This window comes from Carassius auratus, unplaced genomic scaffold (assembly GCF_003368295.1).
Source record: "Carassius auratus strain Wakin unplaced genomic scaffold, ASM336829v1 scaf_tig00047446, whole genome shotgun sequence".
NCBI classification, from domain to species: Eukaryota; Metazoa; Chordata; class Actinopteri; order Cypriniformes; family Cyprinidae; genus Carassius; species Carassius auratus.
In genome coordinates this window covers 33,462-57,272 of record NW_020527031.1, presented here as the reverse complement: position 1 = coordinate 57,272, position 23,811 = coordinate 33,462, and the positions used below count along the sequence as shown (strand labels likewise).

Genomic DNA, 23,811 nt, shown 5'->3' with positions numbered 1-23,811 from the left:
CGTTGCTTGAGGAAGGCAGCATGTTGTTGTAGTCCTGCTACGGATGTTTCTGATAACAGAGTCACCCACTATCAGAGTCCTTGGCTCGGCTTCGCTCTAAGCTGAAAGCTGCTGTCTGCTCGTCCTTGAGCGCCTGTTAGTAGTGGTGTTTGCTGCTGGCTGATCAGATCCATGTTTAAATACATTTGGGGATTCCTCACCCACATTTATTAATGCTTGAAATCTGTTCTCCAGATGTATAGGTGGTGGTAGAATACCAGTATTTACAAGCCTTGTCATAGTCGAATCTGGGGTAGAGGAAGCTATGGCAGCAATACGAGAAACTCGTGACAATCTGATATCTCGTGTTCCTTTGGGTCTCGCTCCCTGTTTGTGCCATCGATTAGTGTGATGATCAGTTTCGGCTTGTTCCTCTACACTTGGTATAAACTGTTGAGATTCAGAAGATTCATGGGACTCACCGGCTGTATGCTGAGGGGGTCCATGACGACTGTCTGCTAAGTGTTCCGTCTGTTTTGGAAGTCCAGAAAGTAACTTTGTTTCAAGAATCACAATTCTTTGTAGAAGTTTGCAGCAGTTCATGCAACAAGTAAATCCAACAGGAGGCATTTTCTCTCTCTTCTGTTTGAATGTAGGCAGTTGTTATCCCGTCACAGGAATGTAAGCTGTTTGCAGTGTGGAGACGAAGTCTTCTTTTTGTAGTATTATTCCAGTATTATTCCAGTCCCAGTGTTTTTAGTTTCAGCGTTTGTGCCAAAAATCTGTTGTTTGAGCACTGTGCTGATCTGCTGAAGTAAAAATCTTAGAAAAATCTGATAAAAGTACAGAAATAAGAAGCAAAGCGCAGAGCAGTAAGCTAGAACGTCCGAACGGTAGCAAAGCCGGAAGCAACTGCCGACCCATTAACATAGTAGATGACGATGGACTGCGGGACATCATTAGAACTGCATTCGGAGACGCCTCTTACAATATGCCCTCAAGAGGAACCATCATGTCAAAAATACACACTTTGTATGATGATGAGAAGGCACGGAGGATGAACACGTTACAGCAAGCGACACACATCGCACTGACAGGGGACCACTGGACTTCTGTGAGCAATGACAACTACTTAGGCATCCATGGCCTCGGGAAGTGGGGGTGCTGGGGTGCTGCACCCCCTATTGACGAGAGGGAGATAAAAAAAATGTAGGCCTATTAAAATATTTTGCACAATTTATAAATTCCTTATGAATATTTTAGAAAATGATTTTTCACGAAGCACGTGCAACTGAGAAAGAACTGAAACTGTCGAAGTTTGCAGATAATCACAGAGGAACCTGACACTGTACAACGAGTCGGATGCACAATTTAAACTTATTTATTAACAGACAAAACATAATGAAAATATGTCTATGACTGGTTTTATTAAATAAGCCTTCCTTTCTATTAAAACACGGGTAAAACTAAATTTTACAATGGCTTATTGTGCATGCAGATTTTATATTAAATCAAGGAATTTATAAGGAAAAGTTGATAACACTGGTTTCCTCATTCTATGTAGCCCTACTTTAGATATAAAGAACATATCTGTGTTTGTGCATCAGTGTCTGAAGTGTGTGCTGTAGCTGCAAAACCTGACTGTTCACTGTTCAGTGAAGGATAAGTGAATTAAACTGAACACAGACACCATTAACTTAAGCGAATGAAAGGCAATAAGCAGCTAAATGCATTCACACAAATAACTTTTTGAATGTTTCAATATTCATTGAAACAGATTTGTTTATTTATATGTTTCCTTGATAAAGGCCTAACATGACAGAGTTGTTAGAAAAGAAATGCATTGTGAGATCGTTGATGATGCTGTCAGGATTTGATGAATCAGTGTTTTGAACCGGTTCATTGAGCCGCACCGTCTGAGAAGAAGCAGTTCACAGAAATGAATCAGACTTTGCATCACTATTGTGTTGTATTTACTAACATTATTCAATATTACTGTATCTGTTTGATCTTCCAGTGTGAATATAAAGACCGATCATCAGTGCATTAGTCACTAACATGAAGATTACCATCACTGTTCTTATGACTGAATCTGAACCTGAAAAAGATGAGAGTGTGAGAATGATTTGATGAATGGTCTTCTCACTCGCCGCTCACTCACCGCTCACTACCTCATTCAGCAAGGAACTGACGTCATTCCACTACCTCATCAGTCAGATAAATAACTGCTCTTAGTCACTTGTCACTTGTCACTTCAACCAGACTTAATAAGATATTTTTAATAAGTGATTTTTTTTTTTTTTGCACTAAAAAATCTTTTAACTGCACTGTTGTTCACTTCATTGATTTGCACTATATCTGTCATTTACCTTGCGCTGCTTTATTTAACTTTATTTTAACTTTTATTTTTATTATGTCTTTTTTTATCATTCCCTTATTGTATAGTTGTATCTACATTTTATATTTGATCTAGTTATTTTTTAGGCTTTAATGTTAATGTTAACTGTATGCACCGGGGTCTGAGAGTAACGCAATTTGGATTCTCTGTGTGTATGTACTGTACATGTGGAAATTAACAATAAAGCAGACTTGAACTTGAACTTGAATAACACTTAGATACTGACAGAAACAGATCAGATCAGGGGTTAAACTGACTGACAGAGAAACATCTGAACACAGATCACTGAAGAATCAAATCATTCATTTCTCCTGGAGACAGAGAGAGCATGATGACTTATTAATAGATGAATAAATGATAACTGATTGATCCATCTGACCATCTGTGATAGTAAAATTACTCAAAACAGTAAATACACTACAGATTAATACTTACTGCTGAATACTTTCATTAAAACCCAACAACTCTTTCAGTTCTTTAGAAATGATTGATTACATTACAAATTTACAACATGACACCACAACACAAACTTTATTAATCCAATAAATGATTTTATTTAATCCAAAAGCTGTTCTGAAACTGCAGCTGTTCTGATGTGTGTTTGTGCTCATGGTTCATCGTGTGTGTGTGTGTGTGTGTGTGTGTGTGTGTGTGTGTGTGTGTGTGTGTGAACGTTAGGTGTGTGTGTTTGTGTGTTTATATAAAAGAAAAACGGCAAGAAAATAAAACGTGTGTCTATGATTTTACTCTGAATTTATATGTCAAAATATTTGTGTGTGTCACAAGTGTATGTGTGTGTGTTTAGCTGTGTGTGTGTGTGTGTGTGTGTGATACATTATTTAATAAATTACATGGAGTAAGGGCCAGATTTACTAAACAGGGGATATTAGTGATCAATAAATGATCACATTACAGTAATGTGTTTCTGTAAACACAGATGATCAATATAACAGAGATACTGATACAGTTAAACACAGATCAGATCATTATTCAGCAGATACTTACAGTGCAGTCTATCATAGCATCTATCAAACCATCTGAACACACACACACACACACACACACACACGTTCAGTGTCTTGCTCAAGGACACCTCAGTCGTGGTATTACCAGCCTGAGACTCGAACCCACAACCTTACAGATAAGAGTCAAACTCTCTAACCACTAGGCCACGACTTCCCCACAATTTTAAAATTAAATGATGTTAAGGCAAGGCAAGAGAACAGCATAACTGTTACGTATTTTTGGCAGAATTCATTGAGTGATTCGTCAGTGTGATTCATAGATTAAGTGTTTCAAATGCAGGCTATTATATACACGCACACACAAGTTTTTTTTTTTTTTTTTTTTACCATCTTTTGGGGGGTTCTTGCTTTTTTCTTGCTAGTCGGATACAAAACGTCTGTTTAAACGACTGTAAAATGAGTCGTCACGCACATCCCTACAATAGACTCATACAGTAGATGTCTGAGCTCCTCCAGTGTTTGACCCTAACTACAGTGCAGCTGTTCCCATGAGTCCATCTGAGATAGAGTAGAAATACATCATCTGTCTGAGTTACTTCTGCTTCTGTCATCACACTGGAAATGGAGAATCAGGTGAAACACTTTGCATTGTGGGATACAGAAACTGATCTCTGTGATCTTGAGACTCCAGCATCAATCCACATGTGTTTATTAAAGTTAATATTATAACACTGATTTCTCTCCGTTGATCTTGAAGGAGTCTGAGTTTCATTTCTACTGCTGTAGTAGTTTACTATTACAGCAATATAAAGACATCCTGCATATATTTACAGCAAACACACATTAAATAACGGCCTCAATAACAGATGAAGAATGAGACTGAACTCTTAAATCCTCACAAGTGTTTTTCTCTGACTGTTGATTATGATTGTGAAACCACTGAATCCGGCTGAGCTTCCTCCGTCCCGTCGCTCCTGCTGTTCTCCTGGTGTTGTGTGTTCACTAGAGGAATCGTCTCATGTGCTTCTGCTGGGTTCTGGTTCTGGTTCTGGTTCTGGTTCTGGTTCTGACTCTGGTTCTGGTTCTCGCTCTCGCTCTCGCTCTCGCTCTCGCTCTGGCTCTGGTTCTGGTTCGATCCAGTGGCTGAATCTGCTCCTGCGTTCTGGGTTCAGAATCAGACTTTAACATGTGTTGTTCAGCAGCAGTGATTAATAAATGAAGGAAGCAGTGATCTACAGTCATCTCTGTGCTTCTGGAGAACAGTAATCCTGACACTAACCTGAGATTCCTGATTCTGTGATCCAGCGGCTGCAGCTCGACAAGACTGCATTGTCTTCTGTGTTCAAGACAAGACAGTTCATTCACACACACACACACACACACACACACACACACACACACACACACACACACACACACACACACACACACACACCTTCACTAAATGTGCTTCTGCTTCTCACACAGTTCTTTAAAGGGGCAGTCAGTGACTTTGTCCACTTTTATAAAGCTTTATATATAAACTAAAGAATAGCACTTTTGACAAATCCAGTTAAACTGATGTAAAGTCCTCTCAGAAAGACAGCTGCTCAAAGAGCTTTGTATTTTTATTAATTGTACTTCATTTTACTCAGTTAAATGTCCAAGTATCTAGTCGCTTCCTTGCAAATGTAATTTAGTAAAACTAGTTATTCTATTTCAATAAAACTCAAGTGAAGTGAATTTCCCCAGAACAGTCCTTCAGTAATGAAGCAGAATTAATTCACAGATTATTATAGAGTTTGTGGAGTCAGTTGATCACAGGTGACAAATAGAAATGTGAATAGAGCAGGTCTATTTCCACAGTGAGGTCTGTAAGCAGAAACTGATGTGTGTCTGTATGAAGTATTTAAGAGAAACATTAAATCACCAAGAGCTCCTTTAACTCACGGCAGGAGAATGAATCACATCTGGTTTCTGATACTCACCGTACACGACTGCAGACACGGTGTGATCCCTGTGAAGAAAGAGATCTGATCAGATTCAGACACATCACACTCAATAACAGACCAGTCTCAGAACGAATCAAATAAACCCTCAGATGTACGTCTGCATATATGAGAATGAGTTTAATGATGTTCAGAGAGTGATGAAGAGCTTCAGATCAGTTCAGAAATGACTGAACAAACAGACAACACGGAAAAACAGTAGACATATCTCTAGAAGTGTCACATCCTAAAGATCATATTCTTAAATGAAAATAATAAAACACCTGAAGTGAATGTATTTAATGTTCAGTTATACTCACAGGGTTCAAATACCATTAAAATGATCAGAATTAAAGTGAAGAGTAATTCAGAGGAGAAGACGATGATCCTCATGTCTCCCGTCGCTCCTTCACCATTAACTGAAGATGAACATAAACAAGTGTTTTATTCATGATATTCACCAAACAACATGATTATCTGATTACAATGATTATTAAGCTACACACTACATGATTAGCTGAAACATCCTGAGACTGACCGATAAACCTAACCATTGTGTTTCATGTTCACACCAAAGTCCATTTCTGACAGAAAACACTCTTTCATGAGATCGAAATTTCCTTATCCATTTGACACAAAACTAAATATATATATATTTTTTGTTTTATGCTAAATTAGTTTTGAACAATAACTATTCATGTTCATAGTTATATTAGTTATGAAGAAAATTCATCATGAAGAATAGCTTATTTGTTATGAAATTTATTTTACAATTCTTAACATTTAAGAAAAAGTGAAGTCAAGAAGAATTCTTGATAACATCTTTAAAAAGAGAGAAATCGCTGACATCATTAAGGCTATTTTAATTTATTTGACTGTAGATAAAAAAACTAATAGTCTTAAAACCCTTTAACCTGCAATGTTAACTTATGAAATAAAATAAAGATAATAAATAAATCACAACAAGATGTGTAATCAACTATTTGATAAAATGACATGAAACTTAAATGTTGTTTGACAGTGAACATCTTCAGAGTCTCTTATACAATATCTGGAGACAGTCACAAATATAAACAAGATGTTTCTGCTGACTGCAGACGGTGACTGAGCCCAGACACGATCTGTCCTTAGTTTATAATAATCATTAATGTGCAGATATATGAGTGTAATTGTGTAGTGTGTGATGATCGAGTGTTCATTCACCTGTTTTGAGGATCAGTTCAGTCATCAGAGCAACAGAGTTCAGTAACACAACACCGACTGATCCAAACACATACACAGCTGTGACACTGGGAAGATCTGGAAGATCAAATCATACGGATCAATATCAGCAGCATCATATACGATTAAACCACTTTAATAACCACTACAGAGAAACAACACCACAAATTAAATCTCATCAGGACAGAAGTGCTTCATGAAGATAATGAGAACTAATAAATCATACAGACATTATTCTGCAGAATAATAAGGTTTTTCATCATTCATTTGTTCATTGATAGAAGTTGAATAAAACATGACAACAACACAATATTCATACACAAACACAGCCTCATATTTCACACGTTTGAGCTTGATTGAGGAAACATTACAGTGAAATATCAGCTTGATTTCATGAAAATCATTATTACAACAGAATTAAAGCTTTTCTGGGATAGAAAATGATGAATAACTTAACTACACTTTAAAAACAGCTGTGAAGTTTTACAGTAAAAATAAAATAAAGTCAGAAGAACTTCATCTTAAAATATATTCAGGATTTATTGATGTGTCTTAAATGATAAACCTGTATTTCATTAACTGCTATAATGTTAATATTTCAGCCTCCTGAAGCGCTGAAATCTGTTCTGTACATTTATGAAAGACTGACAAGAGAAAGTTACTGATGAATCAAAGCTCATCATAAGCTGATGAGGAAAACATTAATATACAGAAGCTGCATCATTCACACAAATAATAAACACCACCATCATAACACACACGAGACTGAAATAATGCAGTTAATATTAACATAAGATGTAACAAAGTCCTAATGCTCATAACTTATAAGAACAAAAACAAGAAATTGTATATATTAAGGGAAATTACTGTAAACTGTTTTTACTGTTGCATTTTTACATTCCTTTACTGTTACAATTATGATAATATTTTCCAGTGTGGAGACTCGATCTCTGTTCAGAGAAGTGAAGGGGATAAACGAGAGCTGATAGTGAAATCATGACAGTGAGAAGAAGATCAGAGCAGATTATTAACACTATACCACATGACTGAAATGATTTATACTGTACCCCATGTAAATGAGGCTGTGAAGTTGACCAGTGTCCAGAGCGTCTGGAGAAACACAATCACACAGACCCATCCGACACGATCTGAACACCAACACACACATCAGATTCAGCAAGAGTTCATCACTGACAAACACTGCACTGTAGAACACATATAAGATGATTCAGTTCATGAGATATATCATATTATCATACCCTTTTCATTTTCCAGAGCTGTGATGTAGAAATAGACCAATACAGCATTGATCAGCATCATGAGAGTTAACCACACTGATCTCATGAGCGCAGGTGAACCTGAAAAACAGCTTTAATATTACTACATATGTACAATAGTATATCTATAATCTAGTGTTTCTGCTGTGATATTATAATATTATATCTTTAGAGCTTGGTAGAAACTGATTATATTTAATCTGAGTTATGTAATCAGATTCCAGAAATTAAGTACTTGTAATTAGATTGAATACTCAGAATCAGAATACAGTTACATATTATTTATACAAATGATGTCCCTTTTATTTAGTGATTCTCCCTAATTCCTCTTTTCCATCTTTTAAACGTTCCTTCCTGAGATATCCTCCGCTTCTATAGACTCAGACAGTCTCCAGTCTTCAGAGTCCAGTCATTAGTCAGCTGACCACTGCATTTACAGAAATCATCTAACTACTGATGAACACAATCATATTTATCTGAATTATCACCCAGTAACTTATTTAACCGTCTGTTTTTAATATCTTTGGAAGGCATAGGTCTTTCAAACACATTAAAATACACAAATTCACATTATTTCTTATTTACATATAATGATGGGTTTCCCAAATGTATTTTTGTCATCTGAACATCTTTCATCTGATATATTTACTGAGATTTTAAAATGAATATTTCATAATTTACACATTTGCTTGTTTATTTACACATTGGTTGATGTTCATGTTAAATGCAGATAAACAAATTAAATAATTCATTTTTAGGAAATGTCAATTTGTATGATTAACTTAATAATTAACTTCTCATTAAACTCACAAACCTCTTGCAGTTCTTCACAAACCCCAGCTTGGGAAACATTGACGTAATGTGATCTTTAATCCACTTTATGTTGTTAATTTCAATGAAAGGAATATACTTTCTTTTGTTTTTTTTTATATCAATATGGTGCAAGATTATCATGCTTAAAACAATGTGATGAGTAAGATCAAAAGATATCTAAAACTAATCCAAAAGTAATCTGATTATATCACCTGGAATGTGTAAACTTGTGTATGTAATCTGGAATCAGTAACAGATTACAGTTTGTGAGTAATCTGCCCAGCTCTGTATATAATATTATAAAAAAATGCACTTCTGTAATTAAAACTAAATAATATTTAAACCATCTCACAAATGCTCAAAACAACTGAACACCAATTATTACATCTGAAATCACTGGAAGTATTTCTAATCTCATTTAACCCTTCACCCAACATCTGTGAAGATGATAAATACATAATGACTAACAGAGAGCATTAATGAATCAGATATTGATCAGATTATGATGTCATGAGTTATTAGTGTCTATATCAGGGATCAGATCAGAATTCATCAAACACTTACAACCCATCTGTTGACCACATACTGCATTCCAGTTGTATCTCGTCACTGTGGTAAACACTGGTAAAACTGCCACAATGATGAATCCTGGAAACAGAAGAGTGATTATATTAATATACAGATACTGAGATTACATTAATACAGATGCATTCCCTCAGATAAATAACCCCACTGTCTGAAACTAACACAAACACACAGTGTAACACCACACAGATGAGCTGAAAACAGCACGAGAGGCAGAAACACTTTCACTCACACTACGTCAGTCTAGCTGTGAAAGATAGAAATAACGGGATAATAAAACTGGATAATAATTGTTCTGATCAAGACTGTCTAGCAATGTGCAAACAGCTCAAAAGTTTGTCTTGGCAGAAACACAGAGATCCGGATATAACAGAGATTCACCTTCTTTACTGTCAAACACTAAAACAATACACACACACTCAGATCCAAAAACACAATATACCCCAAAACAGCTGACAATAATCAAGAAGTCTGTCAGTGCAAACAGATTCTGGGACAACTGGAAAAACCTGAATAAAACTGAACATGAAGAACTGGCTCTTCATACTGGAGAAATATGGGAAACCCATTCCCAAACACTGTTTAATAAAGTGGAAACAGACACAAACTGTAACTAAATCAAATAAGCAAACAATTGGAAACACTGGCAATTAAACATTCAAAATCATTAACGCATTTGGCAGATGCTTTTATCCAAAGTGACTTACAGTGCATTCAGGATATACTTTTTCTCTCTCTTTTTTCTTTTTTTTTTTTTAACCATGTGTGTTAAATTCAGTCAGCATCTGAAGCTCAGTTCCCTGCACTCACAGCATCATGAAGAGATCCAGTCCAGAACAACACGGACAAACACATCACAGCACAAAAGAAACACATCACACCAATCCCTGGGAGACTCAAACGCAGTGGTATCGGTCTCTGAAAGAGTAGAGTACGTCAGACTCTGTACACAGTGACAGAAGTCAAACTGAGAAGCACCTGGAGCAGAACAGACTCATGACAGAGAGACACATCTAAACGTGTTTTAACATAAAACATGTGTTCATCTGTCACAGCACAGTGATCAGCTCCAGCAGTGCTCTTTCATACTCCATTACTCTCTATAACAGAGATGGGTTTAACATTAACCTGGACATCAGTGTGAATCTTTCACATTGGTGGTTTATTGTGCTAATCAAATCAGCTTGTTTCTTCTGTTCTCAGTTCAATTCGGTTCAGCCTGTTGTAGTTTTTTTTAATTTGGGTGTAGCTTGATGATGCAGAGATTGAGTGTGGAATCATGGGAGTTGTTGCCTTAATAATATTAATAATCAAAATATCAACTTATCGCACAATATGTACATGACCTCAATCATTTTTGGTGACTCAATATATCTTCGATTATATTTTCTTCAATTACTGTCACCATGTTTTGATCATTTCACCATTGCTCCTGTGTCTTTAGCAGCTTTTCAAACACTACCTGGTTTAATCCTGAGCTGCTAGATCAAATTTAAACATCACTTCTACAAAAGTTTCATCTGCAGATATGATCTCTGTGCACACAGACGTCTGACTGCTGAGCAGTGATTGTGTTTCTCAGTAATAGTGTGCACCCTTCATTTACACAGAAAACAAGCTCAGCAGTTTCTTTTTCTCTACTTGTTACTTTGTACTTTGTTGGAAAATGTGTATCTACTATTTATTCAGGTATTTGATGTATCTAATATTCTGGTACTTAATTTCCATGATAGAATTAAAGAAACAATGTCATCTGGAAGTGTGTAGGTGTTCTTGCATTATGCTGTTACATTATGATTACATGTTCAAGGCCATAAAATGTTTTTTTAAATGACAATAATATCACTAATCACTATTTCTGTGGTGATAAATCAGGGCTATTATAAACACAGGGCTGGTATAATGTTACTCTGAGCGCTCGCTCGAAGGCTCCTGTGAGACACTGCTGCACACTTCAGTAAAGACTCATCCATGTTACAATATCATATTAACTCTAGAGTAACACTAAATGATAAATGATCCTTGAGGACAAATGTGGGCAAACCCTTTTTCCTTCTTTCTTTTATAAAAATGGTTTCCTTAATCTGAGCAATACAAAACTTGGCCATGTTTTCCCTAAGTTTACCACCTGAGCACACACACACAAAACTTGATTTGACTCAACAATGTTAAGTGGTTAAAAAAAGTCTAGAATTTGTCCTTTGTGGATTCTGTGCTTGTTTTTTTTTTTTTTTTTTCTCTACAATTGAACTTGTGATGAAATGTAAATCTTCAGAGGTTCAGTTTGTTCAACAGTGGTGTAGTTCTCAGTCTACATGCAGTCAGTGAGCTCTACTGCCATCTAGTGGCTAATATTGATATTTCATGAAATTATTATTTTTGTACCAACATATCACACCAAAGTAAGCCAAAGTTTAAGATTTTGGCTGATGAAGCCTACTGAAATGAATATTTTTACTGAAGGGAAATAAATAAATAAATAAATATACATATAAATAAGCATATTTTACATCAATGGAGTCAATGGAGTAATTTATTAATTTTAGAGGTAAATAAGGTTAAAACTACCAAAAACACACAAAAGAAATGCATAAATTGATTGGTTTGACTTTAGTAAAGATAGTATTATGACATTTATTTAGGCATGGGTCATTACCAGTTTACAGGTATACCATGATTTGAAGATGTCACTGTTTCTACACCACTGATATTCTCCATTATACCGTTCCTGCGGTATGCTCTGTTCTCCATGTGTCCTCAGAGACTGAGGAATCTCTCAGACTGAGAGCAGTGTAGAGAGTAACACTGACCTTCCTCCTGTTGAGCGAGCGAGCGGTCAGTCACGTGTGTGTAGGGTGACCGAACTTAAGACACATCACATTCAGTGCTCATTTCCGTCTCACACACAGCCGCGTCTCACAGCTTTCAGAAGTATACTCCACCGCAGATGAGCGCGGACAGCTGAGCTCGACACACGTGCAGTACACAAGCCATCGTGATGACCAGAATAATGTAATGCTGACGATATGCGGACAGCCGAAGTATATTTTGGCCTGTATGCTATCGGCAACTGGCCGTTTTTGGCCTTATTGCAACTCTCTGTTCTGTATTTGAACAAACTGCGTTGCAATGCAATCATTTTCCAAAAAAATGTAATTTATGTGATAATATGAAGTGTGTTAAGCTGTAAACACAGACCAGAGACACTGAAGACTTACGCACAGAGAAACATACTGCAGCAGCAGATCACTCACTGTTCATGATGTACGAATTATTGGATATTGATTAGGGGTTGATATGAATGTGTTTCTGAGGGGAGGGGAGCTGACTGTCTTCTGGGAAGTTTACGTGGTATGTTCTTTTCATCTGGTCTCTGTATAGTTCATATTAAAGCAGGAAACGCTGTATCTGGTCTGTGTCTGCTGTTCCAGAGGCGCCTCCTGCTGTCAGAGTGTGAATCTGCATCTCATTCAGAGCTTCTTCAGACATGTCGCATGATTTCACAAAGATTGACACAACATTCTGTTTCTGCTTCAGATTGGGTTATTATCAGTGTTTGAAATAACAGCGTTTAAAAGAACGGTGTTAGGTAACGACGTTATTTTTTCAGTAACCCTAAACACACACACGCAACAGCTACACAGAGATTCGCAGCAGAGATGGCGAGTCAGGAGCAATCCAATGAAAATTTGGCATTTTCAAGAAGATATAAGCACAACTTCAAATTCATTGTGGTCAAAGGCAGGAATGTGCATGTAATGTGTGACATGCATCTACAAAGCTAGTGGCCAAAAACACTTACAAAGATAATACTTGAAGTGCAGGATAAACCTCTTGCTGTCTGTTGAAGTGCAATAAATATTGAAAGTTATGTACGAACACCTGTCTGATCTACTCATTTCAACTGACTTGTGAAAACTGCAACAAAAAAATATATATATATATTTGACATAGCAACTTTTTTTTGTTTTTACAGTAACGCAAATAGCTACTTTCCCTGGTAACGAGTTACTTTTATTACAGAGTAATTCAGTTACTTTTTGGAACAAGTAGAGAGTAACTATAACCAATTATTTTTTTAAAGTAACGTTCCCAACAGTGGTTGTTATTAAATCAAATTATGTGTATGATTATTGTTATATAACTAAATGATATGTTTATGAATTATATAACTAAAATCAAATAACTAATTACAGATTTAGGTTAAATAAAGATTTCAGTCTTAATCTGTTTCCTTTTTAAGAAACAAATCAAGGAAAAATAAACTATTTCTACTGTTTCTAATATTCTATATGTTGCTCAAAAACTAAATATATTGTGTTCAGCGGATTCATTTTCAGACAGATTGTATAATGAAGAGAATGCTGTATTATTGTTATTAAAAATAAAGCTGTGTCTGAGTATGTTGTTAACCGCTTGACAGAACAGTGTTGTCTCTGAAGCAGAGTAAAAACATGGTACTCACGGTAAACCAAGAAAACAGGGTTCAAACAATAACTAACAGTGTTGAGCTATTTAACACAGATCTGTTCTCTGTCCATCAATCTATCCACACAGTTGCACACCTGTCTAATATAACACATAATATATATATTAAAGCTTCGAGGGAGTGACGTCACTGCAGACGACACAATGACTCTCCATCACACTGATTAAAATGAATTATCTCTCTGGATTTAAACATTCCTGAAAACATATGAGATAATGTAAGTACATGGCATCAATATTTATAACACTGATCTAATGTTTTTAGGATATTTTAATACAAAAATCTTACACATTGTGTCTTTAATATCAACTTTACTCTAGTATTAAACCGTTTCCTTCATCTTTGGACTCATTCCTGACAGTTTGAAATAAATGATATGCTTTTAAAAGATACTTTAATATTTAATAGGTGTGTCATGAAAAACACCCTTCTCCTTTTCTTCTTCCACTCTCTCTACTGGATATAAACTGTAATTCATTAATCAGATCAGTATACTTTAATTAGTGTGTATGTATAAGTTTCCACAGATTTTCTTGATTGTATTTTAATAATGCTGAATAATGTTTTCTTGCACTATTCCTCATGAATGAATGTGAATAGTTGATAAATGTAAACTCACCTCCTTTAATCGATCCAAAGGAGAAGAAGATGAGGATGAACTGAAGTGAAGGCAGAATATCAAAACTGATTCCAGCCAGAACACTGAATATAGTAATCATCCGTTCACTTGCTTTACCATTCAATCTCAGCAACACTGTGAAGAAAACAACAACAATTAATATAACAATCCAAATATTTGATCTGACGCTAAATTAATATCATTATAATAGGTACAGAAGTAACTTCACTTATACACAATTTCACTCATTGAAAACTATACAAACATATAAAATATCATATACTCTCAAAATCCTCAAAACAGAAGATTATATTATATACTAAATATTACACACATTAGAAGTGTTATGAAGATATTAAGATGAACATCTTTTTACAGTAAGTGAATGTGCAGAAGCTCCGTTCAGTATGAATCATGTGTGTCTGTGTAAATGTATTAAATCATGTGTGATTGTTGATCATGTGATCTGATCAGACTGTACATGATCATGATTCATCTCTCCTGTATTAAGTGTTTGACCTCATCATTTAACTTCTGTGAACACTGATTCTGGTTATTAATCCCTGGTCAGATCGAAATATGATCAAAATAATATCATTACAGGAGAACAAATGATCCATCCTACTGATCATTACGATGATATAACTTTTGTGTGATGTGTATATGAGACAACATAGCAGACTGAGCTTGATGTTCAGTTTAATGTGTTTGCTGTCTTCTGAACAAACGATAGGTTAAAGCCTTTTATACAGTCTTTTTATTATTATTGTTATTATTATTATTAAACAATACAAACATTAAAACAGTACACTTAACGGAGCCGGGTTGAGTTTGTACTATGGGCACTATTGGTGTATTGGTGTGAGGCTCACTGACGGGGTTGTAAATTAACCTTGCTTCTGCTGTTACCTGCTCCAGCTCCTCCTTTCCCTGCCACACTGCGGTTTGTCTCAACTAACTTATATTTCGTCTGTAGACTGTTCAACCGGTTGTATCTACAGGATCTCACTCCAGGATATTTCAGACCTGTATCTAAAATTTTTAGCTACTGAAGGCTTAAACATGAAAATCAAGGGAAGGTTCTCCAGAACAAAGTTCGCTTCACTCATTTCACATGCAGTAATTTATGATTAAGATTTAGGAAATATTTTGTCATTTTCCTCTCAGGTCCAGCACATATCTTAGATATTGACTGAATTACTAGCTTTTTTGTTTCCCATTGTTACTTGGTGACATGAATGTAAACGTGCCAGAATTTACACATTTTCATCCATGCTAACTAGATTTGAGTAAAACTGTGTTGAGATGTTTTGTTGAGTCAATCACAATTACTAATTACTCTTATTTTATTCAGGATCTTCACAAAACTCACGCAGAAAGTGTTCTACAGAGGAGATTGAGGCTGTGGGGAAGACTGCATCGGGTCAGGAAAGGTTCCTGGGAAAGCTCTGTGCATTGAAAGCTCTTCAAGGGAGAAGCTGGGAGGGGGTGACATTTTATGTTAAGAATCATATTGAGTCCTTAAAGTGAAAAATGTAACGCAAAAGCTGGAAGGGCCTTTATCTAGATGTTTTTTCCTGTTTGTTGAAGGCAACATGTTCAAAATGTGTTTGCTTACAAAACTAATTTCAGTACATTAATAGAGCTTTCAAGTTAACACACTGACAAGTTAAATAAGTGTTTAAGAGAATTAAGAAGTCAGTTTTGTGTTGAGTTTTTGGATTCACAAAGACAGTGTTAATGTGAACAATTGCTGAAGCTCATTTTTGCACATTTTTATTTTGTTTCATGTTGTGCAAGTAGTATTGCATATTGAATAAAAAGTGCTGCATTTGATCTATTCCTCTACTCCAGAGTTGTGTGTACTGTTACAAACCTAATATTTATAGAAATATACAGCAGTATGAATGGCAGGCATGTGTTGTTTTAATTCAGAGTGGATTCCAGTACACACAGATCAGTATTATTTAGACCATGATACCCATGGTGTCAAAGCTCCATGAACATTTCTCGCTTGTCATACAACATAACATATCTTAGTTATTATTTGGACCTTTTCAGATTCTCAAAACTGAAGAAGATTAGACGTGTTAAACAGGAAGTGAGGTAAGGCTTGTTTTCACTGTTTCCATCCCCAGAAATGCTCAATTCAAATACAGTTGAAGGGAATTAGTGAAAGGCAAGAATAGAAAGAATTCAGTAAAAATATAAATACAGACAGAATTTATTCATTTTAAACAACTCCTTAATGATTGTCCAAACTTAAACTTTGTTGTTAATCTTATAAAGGCTTATAATTCTTATAAAACAAATCATATATAGATAATTTATAATAGGGACACCCGATGGTGGTTTGGGGGAACACACAATAGTGACGTCCCAGACAGAATAGAAAAACCTGACAAAAATGAAGCTTTTTCAACTTTAAATAAATATATTTTTTTTGGGATCAAAAATCCCTCCTGAATTTTTGTAACAGACACACAATATCTCTACATCAGAGATGCTCAAATCTGTCCTGAGATCCAGTTTCCTGCAGAGTTTACTCCTGTAACTCTGATCAAACACACCTGAACATGTTAATCAGTTCAGGATCATCAGAGAATCACAGGCACGAGAGTTTGATCAGGATTAGATGGCCCTCCAGGACAAGAGCTGACGAATCTTGAATATATATATATATTTTTTTTTTAATACTGTATGCTGTCATGAAAAATGTAGTATTTTGTGTATAATAGAATAATTTCTCTTTTCTTATTTGTCTTTAAATCACTCAATGGCCTGAGACTGATATAAACTAGAGACTTCATCTGCTGATTCACTTCTCATTTCAGTTCCCATCCTCTAATGGACAGTGACAGTCTGTTTTATACATTTCATACATTTTAAAATCAACACTTAATTTTAATTTGTTTTTGTGTTTTCTTCTATTCTTTCTTCAGTTTTTTCTCTCTTCATCATGTCTGTGTAAAACACTGAGTACTATATTTGCTATAATAACTCATCTAATGGAAATGTGTCTATTAATTGATGAATCAGGTCTGTTATTGAGGTTTAATATGTTGTGTCTTTAACAAGCAGCATTAATCAGATAAATCATGATTTACAGCACATTCATCTCACTGACTCTTAAAGAAAGGAAATACTCACAGTAAATAATATAGATGAGGTTGAACAGAATCACAATCACAAAGAAGACTATAATCATGACTCCTTCAAATCCAGTGTAATTCAGACTCTTGTCCAGGGCAGATTTAAACAGAACTAGAAGAAACAAGATGAAAAACATCAATTACTAAAAAAGAAGAACCAAATATAATAATACAGATCACAAGAATTGCAAAACCTCTTCTCACTGCACAGATACAGCATTATTTACGACTCATTCATTGAACTGTTCCTGACACTGACCCTGTGACCTTTGTGCTGATTATATGACCCCTGACCCTCACATGACCCCAAAACATGCTGAGAAGTGATGTAGAAGTAGCTTCAGCTTCAGTCTCAGTCACTATAACATTATGTCTGTTTATTAATGTGATTTCTCCATCATTAACCGGTGTAGATTATAAGAGTGACGACACGTGTAGATTATTAATCTATTCATGTCATGTTATTTTTAAGAGTTTCTGCAGGATACGGAGAATATTTAAATATAATTATGGTTCAAGTGTTAATGTGCATTTTAATGTGTTTATGATAGTAATTGTTCATTTCTTTACCTGAATAAAAAACAGCTGAGAAAACCATATATTCTGTCTCATAACTGTCATACTGAACCCATGTTTTCATGTTGTCTGTAAAACAGAAAAGATGAATTACATCACAATATCATTTACAACACCAACACAATGAAACATTGAATCAGTTTTAATCTAAATTAATTTAGGTCCTGACTGACTGTTTAGTATCTGGGTATTATAATTCATGAAGTATATTTCTCTCATAAGCTGGTAACAATGAATCACCTGTGAACTCATTAATATATGGAGCCGTCCAGAGCAACAAGAGAGGCCTCAGAAAATAAAGAGCACAACAAGAGACCGACTCAAACAGAGACCCTGAAACAAAACCAGACATTAATAATTACTGTTAGAATTATTTATTATAATGCACTGATGATTAATGAGCAGTGGAACACTGACCTTCAGAAACACCCCAGAGGACAAACGCTAGAAACATCAGAACATTTGGACAGAAGACGAGACACATCTGAAGACGAAAGACTGTGTCTGGAGAGACAACACAATTTAATCTCCACAGATGCTCAGGACTCCACAAGAGCATAGTTTTGTTCTGAACATTGAGGGGTTAAAGCATTAAACGTTTTAGCAGGGCATAAGCTCCCTCACAAAATGTATTTATTTGCTTGTTTTTCTATTTATTTTTGCAAAATGGTCTTCGTGGTATCATCCACATGCAAATTTGGTTTATACATAATTGCAATAAAATTATTGTCAAATAAACTTGTTTACATACACAACAAAATCTCCAGTAGAGAGGAAATCTGATCAGGTGATGATTATGTATTGATTACAATATAATTATCATGTAGTGACCTAATTCCTCATGACCTAATAAATTGGCAATATACTTCAAATGGGTTGAACATTTTACCATCACCTTAACAATTGGAACAGCCCGCAAAAATCTTATCACATTTTTGGAGAGCTGGTAAACTTGTGCAGTGTATACGGTGATTTGTACGCCACTCATAACATAACCACTTATGAACATATTAGTGAACTGTACTCAGTCATATTGCACGGATTATTGGTTCGTTTAGTTTGCATACAGGAACTAAGTGCTAATAAAGGTTATTGGGATGGTTACCTGCCCCCATGACACCAATCAAAATTCATCCATGGCTCCCAGCATGAATTTTGGCATGAACATTTATTTTTACAATTTTATTTTATTTTTTGCCATTTATGTGACTTTAGCAGCTTGTTTTGAGATGTTCAGAGTTGATCTTTGTATCTGAATATCCTGTTCGTCACTGTTGTTGAGATCCATACACTGAATCTTTATGTGCATGTGTGTCAGAATGATTTAATAAAAATGTTTTTTTTTTTTTTTTTTTACAAATTCTTCCAATTATATTAAAAAATGTCTTTATGCAGGGCTCCTGTAATCAGTAATGTAAATCTAACTCTGAGATAAGGCTCTTAACAAGTTTGGTTTTTCAGGTCATAAATTATTATGTCAAAACAACCAACACAACCTAATCACATTTAGTCTTGGCTTATATGGTTGTTATAACTCAGTTACAGAAGGCAGACAAAATCTAATGTTAAAAAGTCAAGGGTCAAGATTCAAACTACACTGATTACCATAATGGTAAAATAAAAATTGTGACTATTTCCATTAGTGATTCTGCCTGTTATCAGGTTTTCATTACTAATGGACAATCATCACTCATTAAATCACTTAATTTTCTAATTCACTTTAACACTGTTTCTGTGTTAATTTTAATTTTTTTAAATAATTGGTCCCACAATTATTTTAAGCTGCAATGCTTGCTGGGAACTTGCACAACTTTGTTCTGTGTAAAATTGTTTATTAAAATAATTCAATTTGGAAAGCTGGGACAACATTTAGACATTTGTTAGAAGTGCATTTTGTTGAAACCTATAATGTATAAATAAATTGTATAATCTATAATTAAATACAACTTGCAAAATGTTCTAAAATAAAATAAAAGTAAATAATTAAAACCAACTAGAGAAATAATAAGTAGCTATAATAAAAATTGTTCAATTGGATGAGTCAGTTTATTATCTTGAGGGAGCAAAACAAGAACACTTTTAACATGTTGCAGACAAACTTTTTGTTTTGTTTACCCTGCTTAGATGTTCAAGAATGTTATTAAATCCTCTTCAAATTGAAGAGTACAACCTCAAGAACCAGTTAAACAGCCTTAAAATACTAAATCAATGCCATTCATATGGATTTCATAGTAACACTTTACAATAAGGGGTATATGAATAATAATGTACTGATGCCTAAATTAATACTTAATTCATCATATACTAACAAAACTAACCAATAAAGATTATGACAGCACTAAATATGTCAAAACCTCAAATTATGATATTCAATTATTTAAATTAATTTCAAAGTCTGAGTATTTCTTATTCCTTCTTAGAGAAGCTGTTTGATTTAGTTATAACTATCAAAGTAACTATCAAACATGTATTAACATGTAGTTAAGGCTGCCATTATTCATGCCTGAATTCATATGACTCCAGTCATAGTTAAGGATAGCTCTTCATTAGTTTGTGATTAGTTAACACCTTTAATAATCATTAGTATAGGATGAATTAAGTATTAATTTAGGCATTAGTACATGATTATTCATGTACCCTTATTGCAAATTGTTACAGATTTCTCATTAGGCATAAGACAATGTCTACTTTTCCTAAACTGCCAGCACAGCCGATGAAGAAACCTGTTCAGCTGAAGTGTAATAACTTACCCTGTGTACGGTCAATTTGTTTCACATAATTTGATGGAAACAGTCCTGTTTTGTTATTTTTCTTTCCCATCCACCACCCGTCCTCCTCATTCTGCAAGATAAAACAGTAAAATTGAGTATTTAAATAGAAAAACAGAATCTAGATTAATTATTCCACTCAGAAAGATATTATATATAAATGAGTGAATTATTCTTTAATGTTGGGTCGCCGTGTTTTTGCCAAATAAGACATGTTCCTGGATCAACATCTTTTGCTGATACTGGATCAACATTATTGTCCAAAAATACAGACTTAACACAATCCCTACCCCTAAACCCAACCCTACCCATAATTTATTCCTAAATCATTGTGAAATGATAGCTTATTAAAAATGATTTAGAAGCACCTAATCCTGACTATAGGCCTAAAACTGACATTTCCTGAAAAGTTATACCTGAGTTCTGATTGGTTGATTGGAATGATGTTCCAGGATCAATAAGGATGTTGATAAAGGAACATGTTGTACTTGGTGAAATCATGCTCACCTTAATGTGTACACATGATTACTCAAGAAAAGTCAAACATAGCAAAATAGTCCATTAAAAGATGCAGTAAGCTTTGAATGAAGTGTTGTGTTAATTCGCATACCCCTGATAGAATCTCTATTGTTTCCCCAACAACAAGCTCCAGCTCGTCATCTTCCTCAGCAGTGTAGTCATACAGCACCTCACATTTCCTAACTGGAGTGAAGTAAAAAAAACAAAAAAAACAAAAAAAAAACAGGATGGAACATGTAAACCAATTAAAGGTATGAGAACAACACTCTAAAAAATGTTTGTTTTTTCAACCCAACTGCTGGGTTGAGGCCGTTGGATAGGACTTTGGGATGTTTTAACCCAAGTTTGGGTTGAAAATAACTATCTTTTTTAACCCAGCGGGGGTGGGTTGAGGACGCGGACGTGAAGGAGAGCACGCACGTCACGTCAAAATCGTACGTCTCCAGTGCGAGCAGCCGCCATTTTCTCAGCGTGATAGAAGCGAGAAGCGAGTGAAAGACTATGGTAAGTAACGTTAAATATTCAAAATGTAAAGTTATCTTTTATTGTTTACCCGGTTGTATGAAAGGCGGAAGGTTTTATGAAAGGCGGAAACAAAGGAGCTTAACGTTATATCTAACGTTATATAAAAAAAACGGACGCGGTTTTCGCCTCGGACACGGAGGTCTTGCCTCATGTAACGTTACTGAACGGAGGATGTACTTTTAATATAACGTCTGTGAATGTATTTTGTCATATTTACATAAGATTTTACATTATCTGTTCTCTTTGAGGCGTTAACAGACGGTTATGGTCACGGTTACGCTCATGTGAATTTGTCTTTTTTTTTTCGCGGTTAAACTGAATGTATGTTTGTCTCCTAAAGGAAACGGCATTGTGTAGTAAAGACTAGCATAATTATTTTGAGGCTGTTGAAGTGGTAACTGTTAAAAGTATGTTTTACATGTAATGTTTCAGACTTGTCCAGCTCCTGTCTTCATTGTCCTCGCGCTGAGAGTTAAAGACACAGAAGCTGTTTGTGTGAGGAGTCACAGACCTGTGTGAGGATGAGGAGGAGGTGTTCTTCTGAAGAGAGGGACAGACGGTTTAAGGAGAGTAAACTTCAGAATAACATCGTTATCTTTATTTTTACTAAGACTAAAATAATGTGTGTTTTTTTTAGATGTTGAAATCCAGAGACAAGATAACTTCATTCTTTTGAGACTGATGTAAGTTAAATTATTATTACTTTTTTTTTTTTTTTTTAGAAAATTTATGTTTCTGTTTCTGTCCTGCCTGTTAACTTCACATTTTGATGCAAAAACAGTGTGATTTTATATATGTATGTATGTATATGTTAATATTTTATTGAAACCATTGATGCCCCTCTTTGCAGAACTCAAACTAACTGGAGTTAAGGACACACAAGTCTGCTTGTGTGAGGAGGTGGTTTTCTCAGCTTCTTCTGAAGAGAGGGAAAGATCGTTTAAGGCAAGTAAACTTCATAATTTCATGTTATCAGTTGTTGTTTTTTTACTAAGAGTAAAATAATGTTTGTTTTTTGTTTTTGTAGATGTTAAAAGCAAGAGACATGGGAGATCATCATTCCCTTGAGATTTTATGTAAGTTATTTTTAGAAAATAAATTTTTCTGTTGTCTCCTGCCAGTTTACTTCACATTTTGATGCAACAACAGTGTGATTACGTGCTCATTTCATTAAGACCATTGATGTCTGTGTTTTTCATTGCAGAACTCGAACCAACTTTGGAGTTGTCTGATTTGGAGAGTCATTATTCTTGGTCTGCGCTCTTAGAGGTAAAGTTCACACAAAAAATCATTTACTTGCCCTCAAGTCATTCCAAACCTATAAGACTTTTGTCTGTCTTTACAACATAAATTAATACATTTTTAGTTTTCTCATAATATTTGTTAATCCATTTATAGTTTAGATAATCAGTATTTTCAAGCTTCATAAATATAGTTATTGTAGAAGTAAATTCTGATATTTATATATGAATACATCTTAAATTATATGATAGCAAACATGTATGTTCAAAATAAAATATTGGTCTCCCAGACCAGCAATGGAGGACACAAAAAGAGAATATTAAATATATTCATATGTTTTCCAAAAAATGAACAGAGTTTGTATGAGTCTGGAAAAACATGGGGAGAGTAAATTATGAACATTTTAATTATTTGTTTAACTAACGGTTTGAAGAGCAGCCCTCCATGTATATGAATATTGTGATGTATGTGAATGTCATGTCTGTTTTAATGTTTCAGTAAAGAAGCTTTCTGAAAGCAATATTTATTCAAACAATATCGCATGTCCTCACACTAGTGCTGCCATTATAGCCTCCTGGAGCGCTGTGGTGGACTGAGACATTAAACAACCGCACAAACTGTTGAAACTTTAACCGATTATTTACCTATCCTTACGGATGTGAATACACCTCTACCTGAAAATGGATAGTTTAATTAAATGTTTAATTTTTTCAAAT

General features: G+C 34.9%; 1 protein-coding gene across 1 annotated transcript; it reads right to left on the bottom strand.

The window, feature by feature from the left end:
- Positions 1–3,072: 3,072 nt before the first annotated feature.
- On the bottom strand, positions 3,073–21,513 carry LOC113088892 (uncharacterized). Its single transcript, XM_026255861.1, has 15 exons — positions 21,420–21,513; positions 20,792–20,882; positions 18,459–18,545; positions 18,282–18,374; positions 18,036–18,110; positions 17,464–17,577; positions 14,314–14,448; positions 9,185–9,268; positions 7,790–7,888; positions 7,598–7,678; positions 6,513–6,608; positions 5,630–5,728; positions 5,310–5,338; positions 4,622–4,678; positions 3,073–4,504 (listed from the first exon to the last, which is right to left on the bottom strand). Exons 2-15 carry the CDS (start codon positions 20,859–20,861, stop codon positions 4,265–4,267), a joined length of 1,359 nt encoding a protein of 452 aa, XP_026111646.1. The 5' UTR covers positions 20,862–20,882; positions 21,420–21,513; the 3' UTR covers positions 3,073–4,264.
- Between the last annotated feature and the right edge of the window lie 2,298 nt (positions 21,514–23,811).

Coding starts and splice junctions, on each gene's coding strand:
- LOC113088892 (XM_026255861.1), bottom strand. CDS start 20,861: ATGGGAAAGAAAAATAACAAAACAGGACTGTTTCCATCAAATTATGTG. Junction 5,339..5,629: donor TTTAATGGTATTTGAACCCT/GTGAGTATAACT, acceptor CTTTCTTCACAG/GGATCACACCGTGTCTGCAG. Junction 4,679..5,309: donor CGTGTCTGCAGTCGTGTACG/GTGAGTATCAGA, acceptor TCTTGAACACAG/AAGACAATGCAGTCTTGTCG.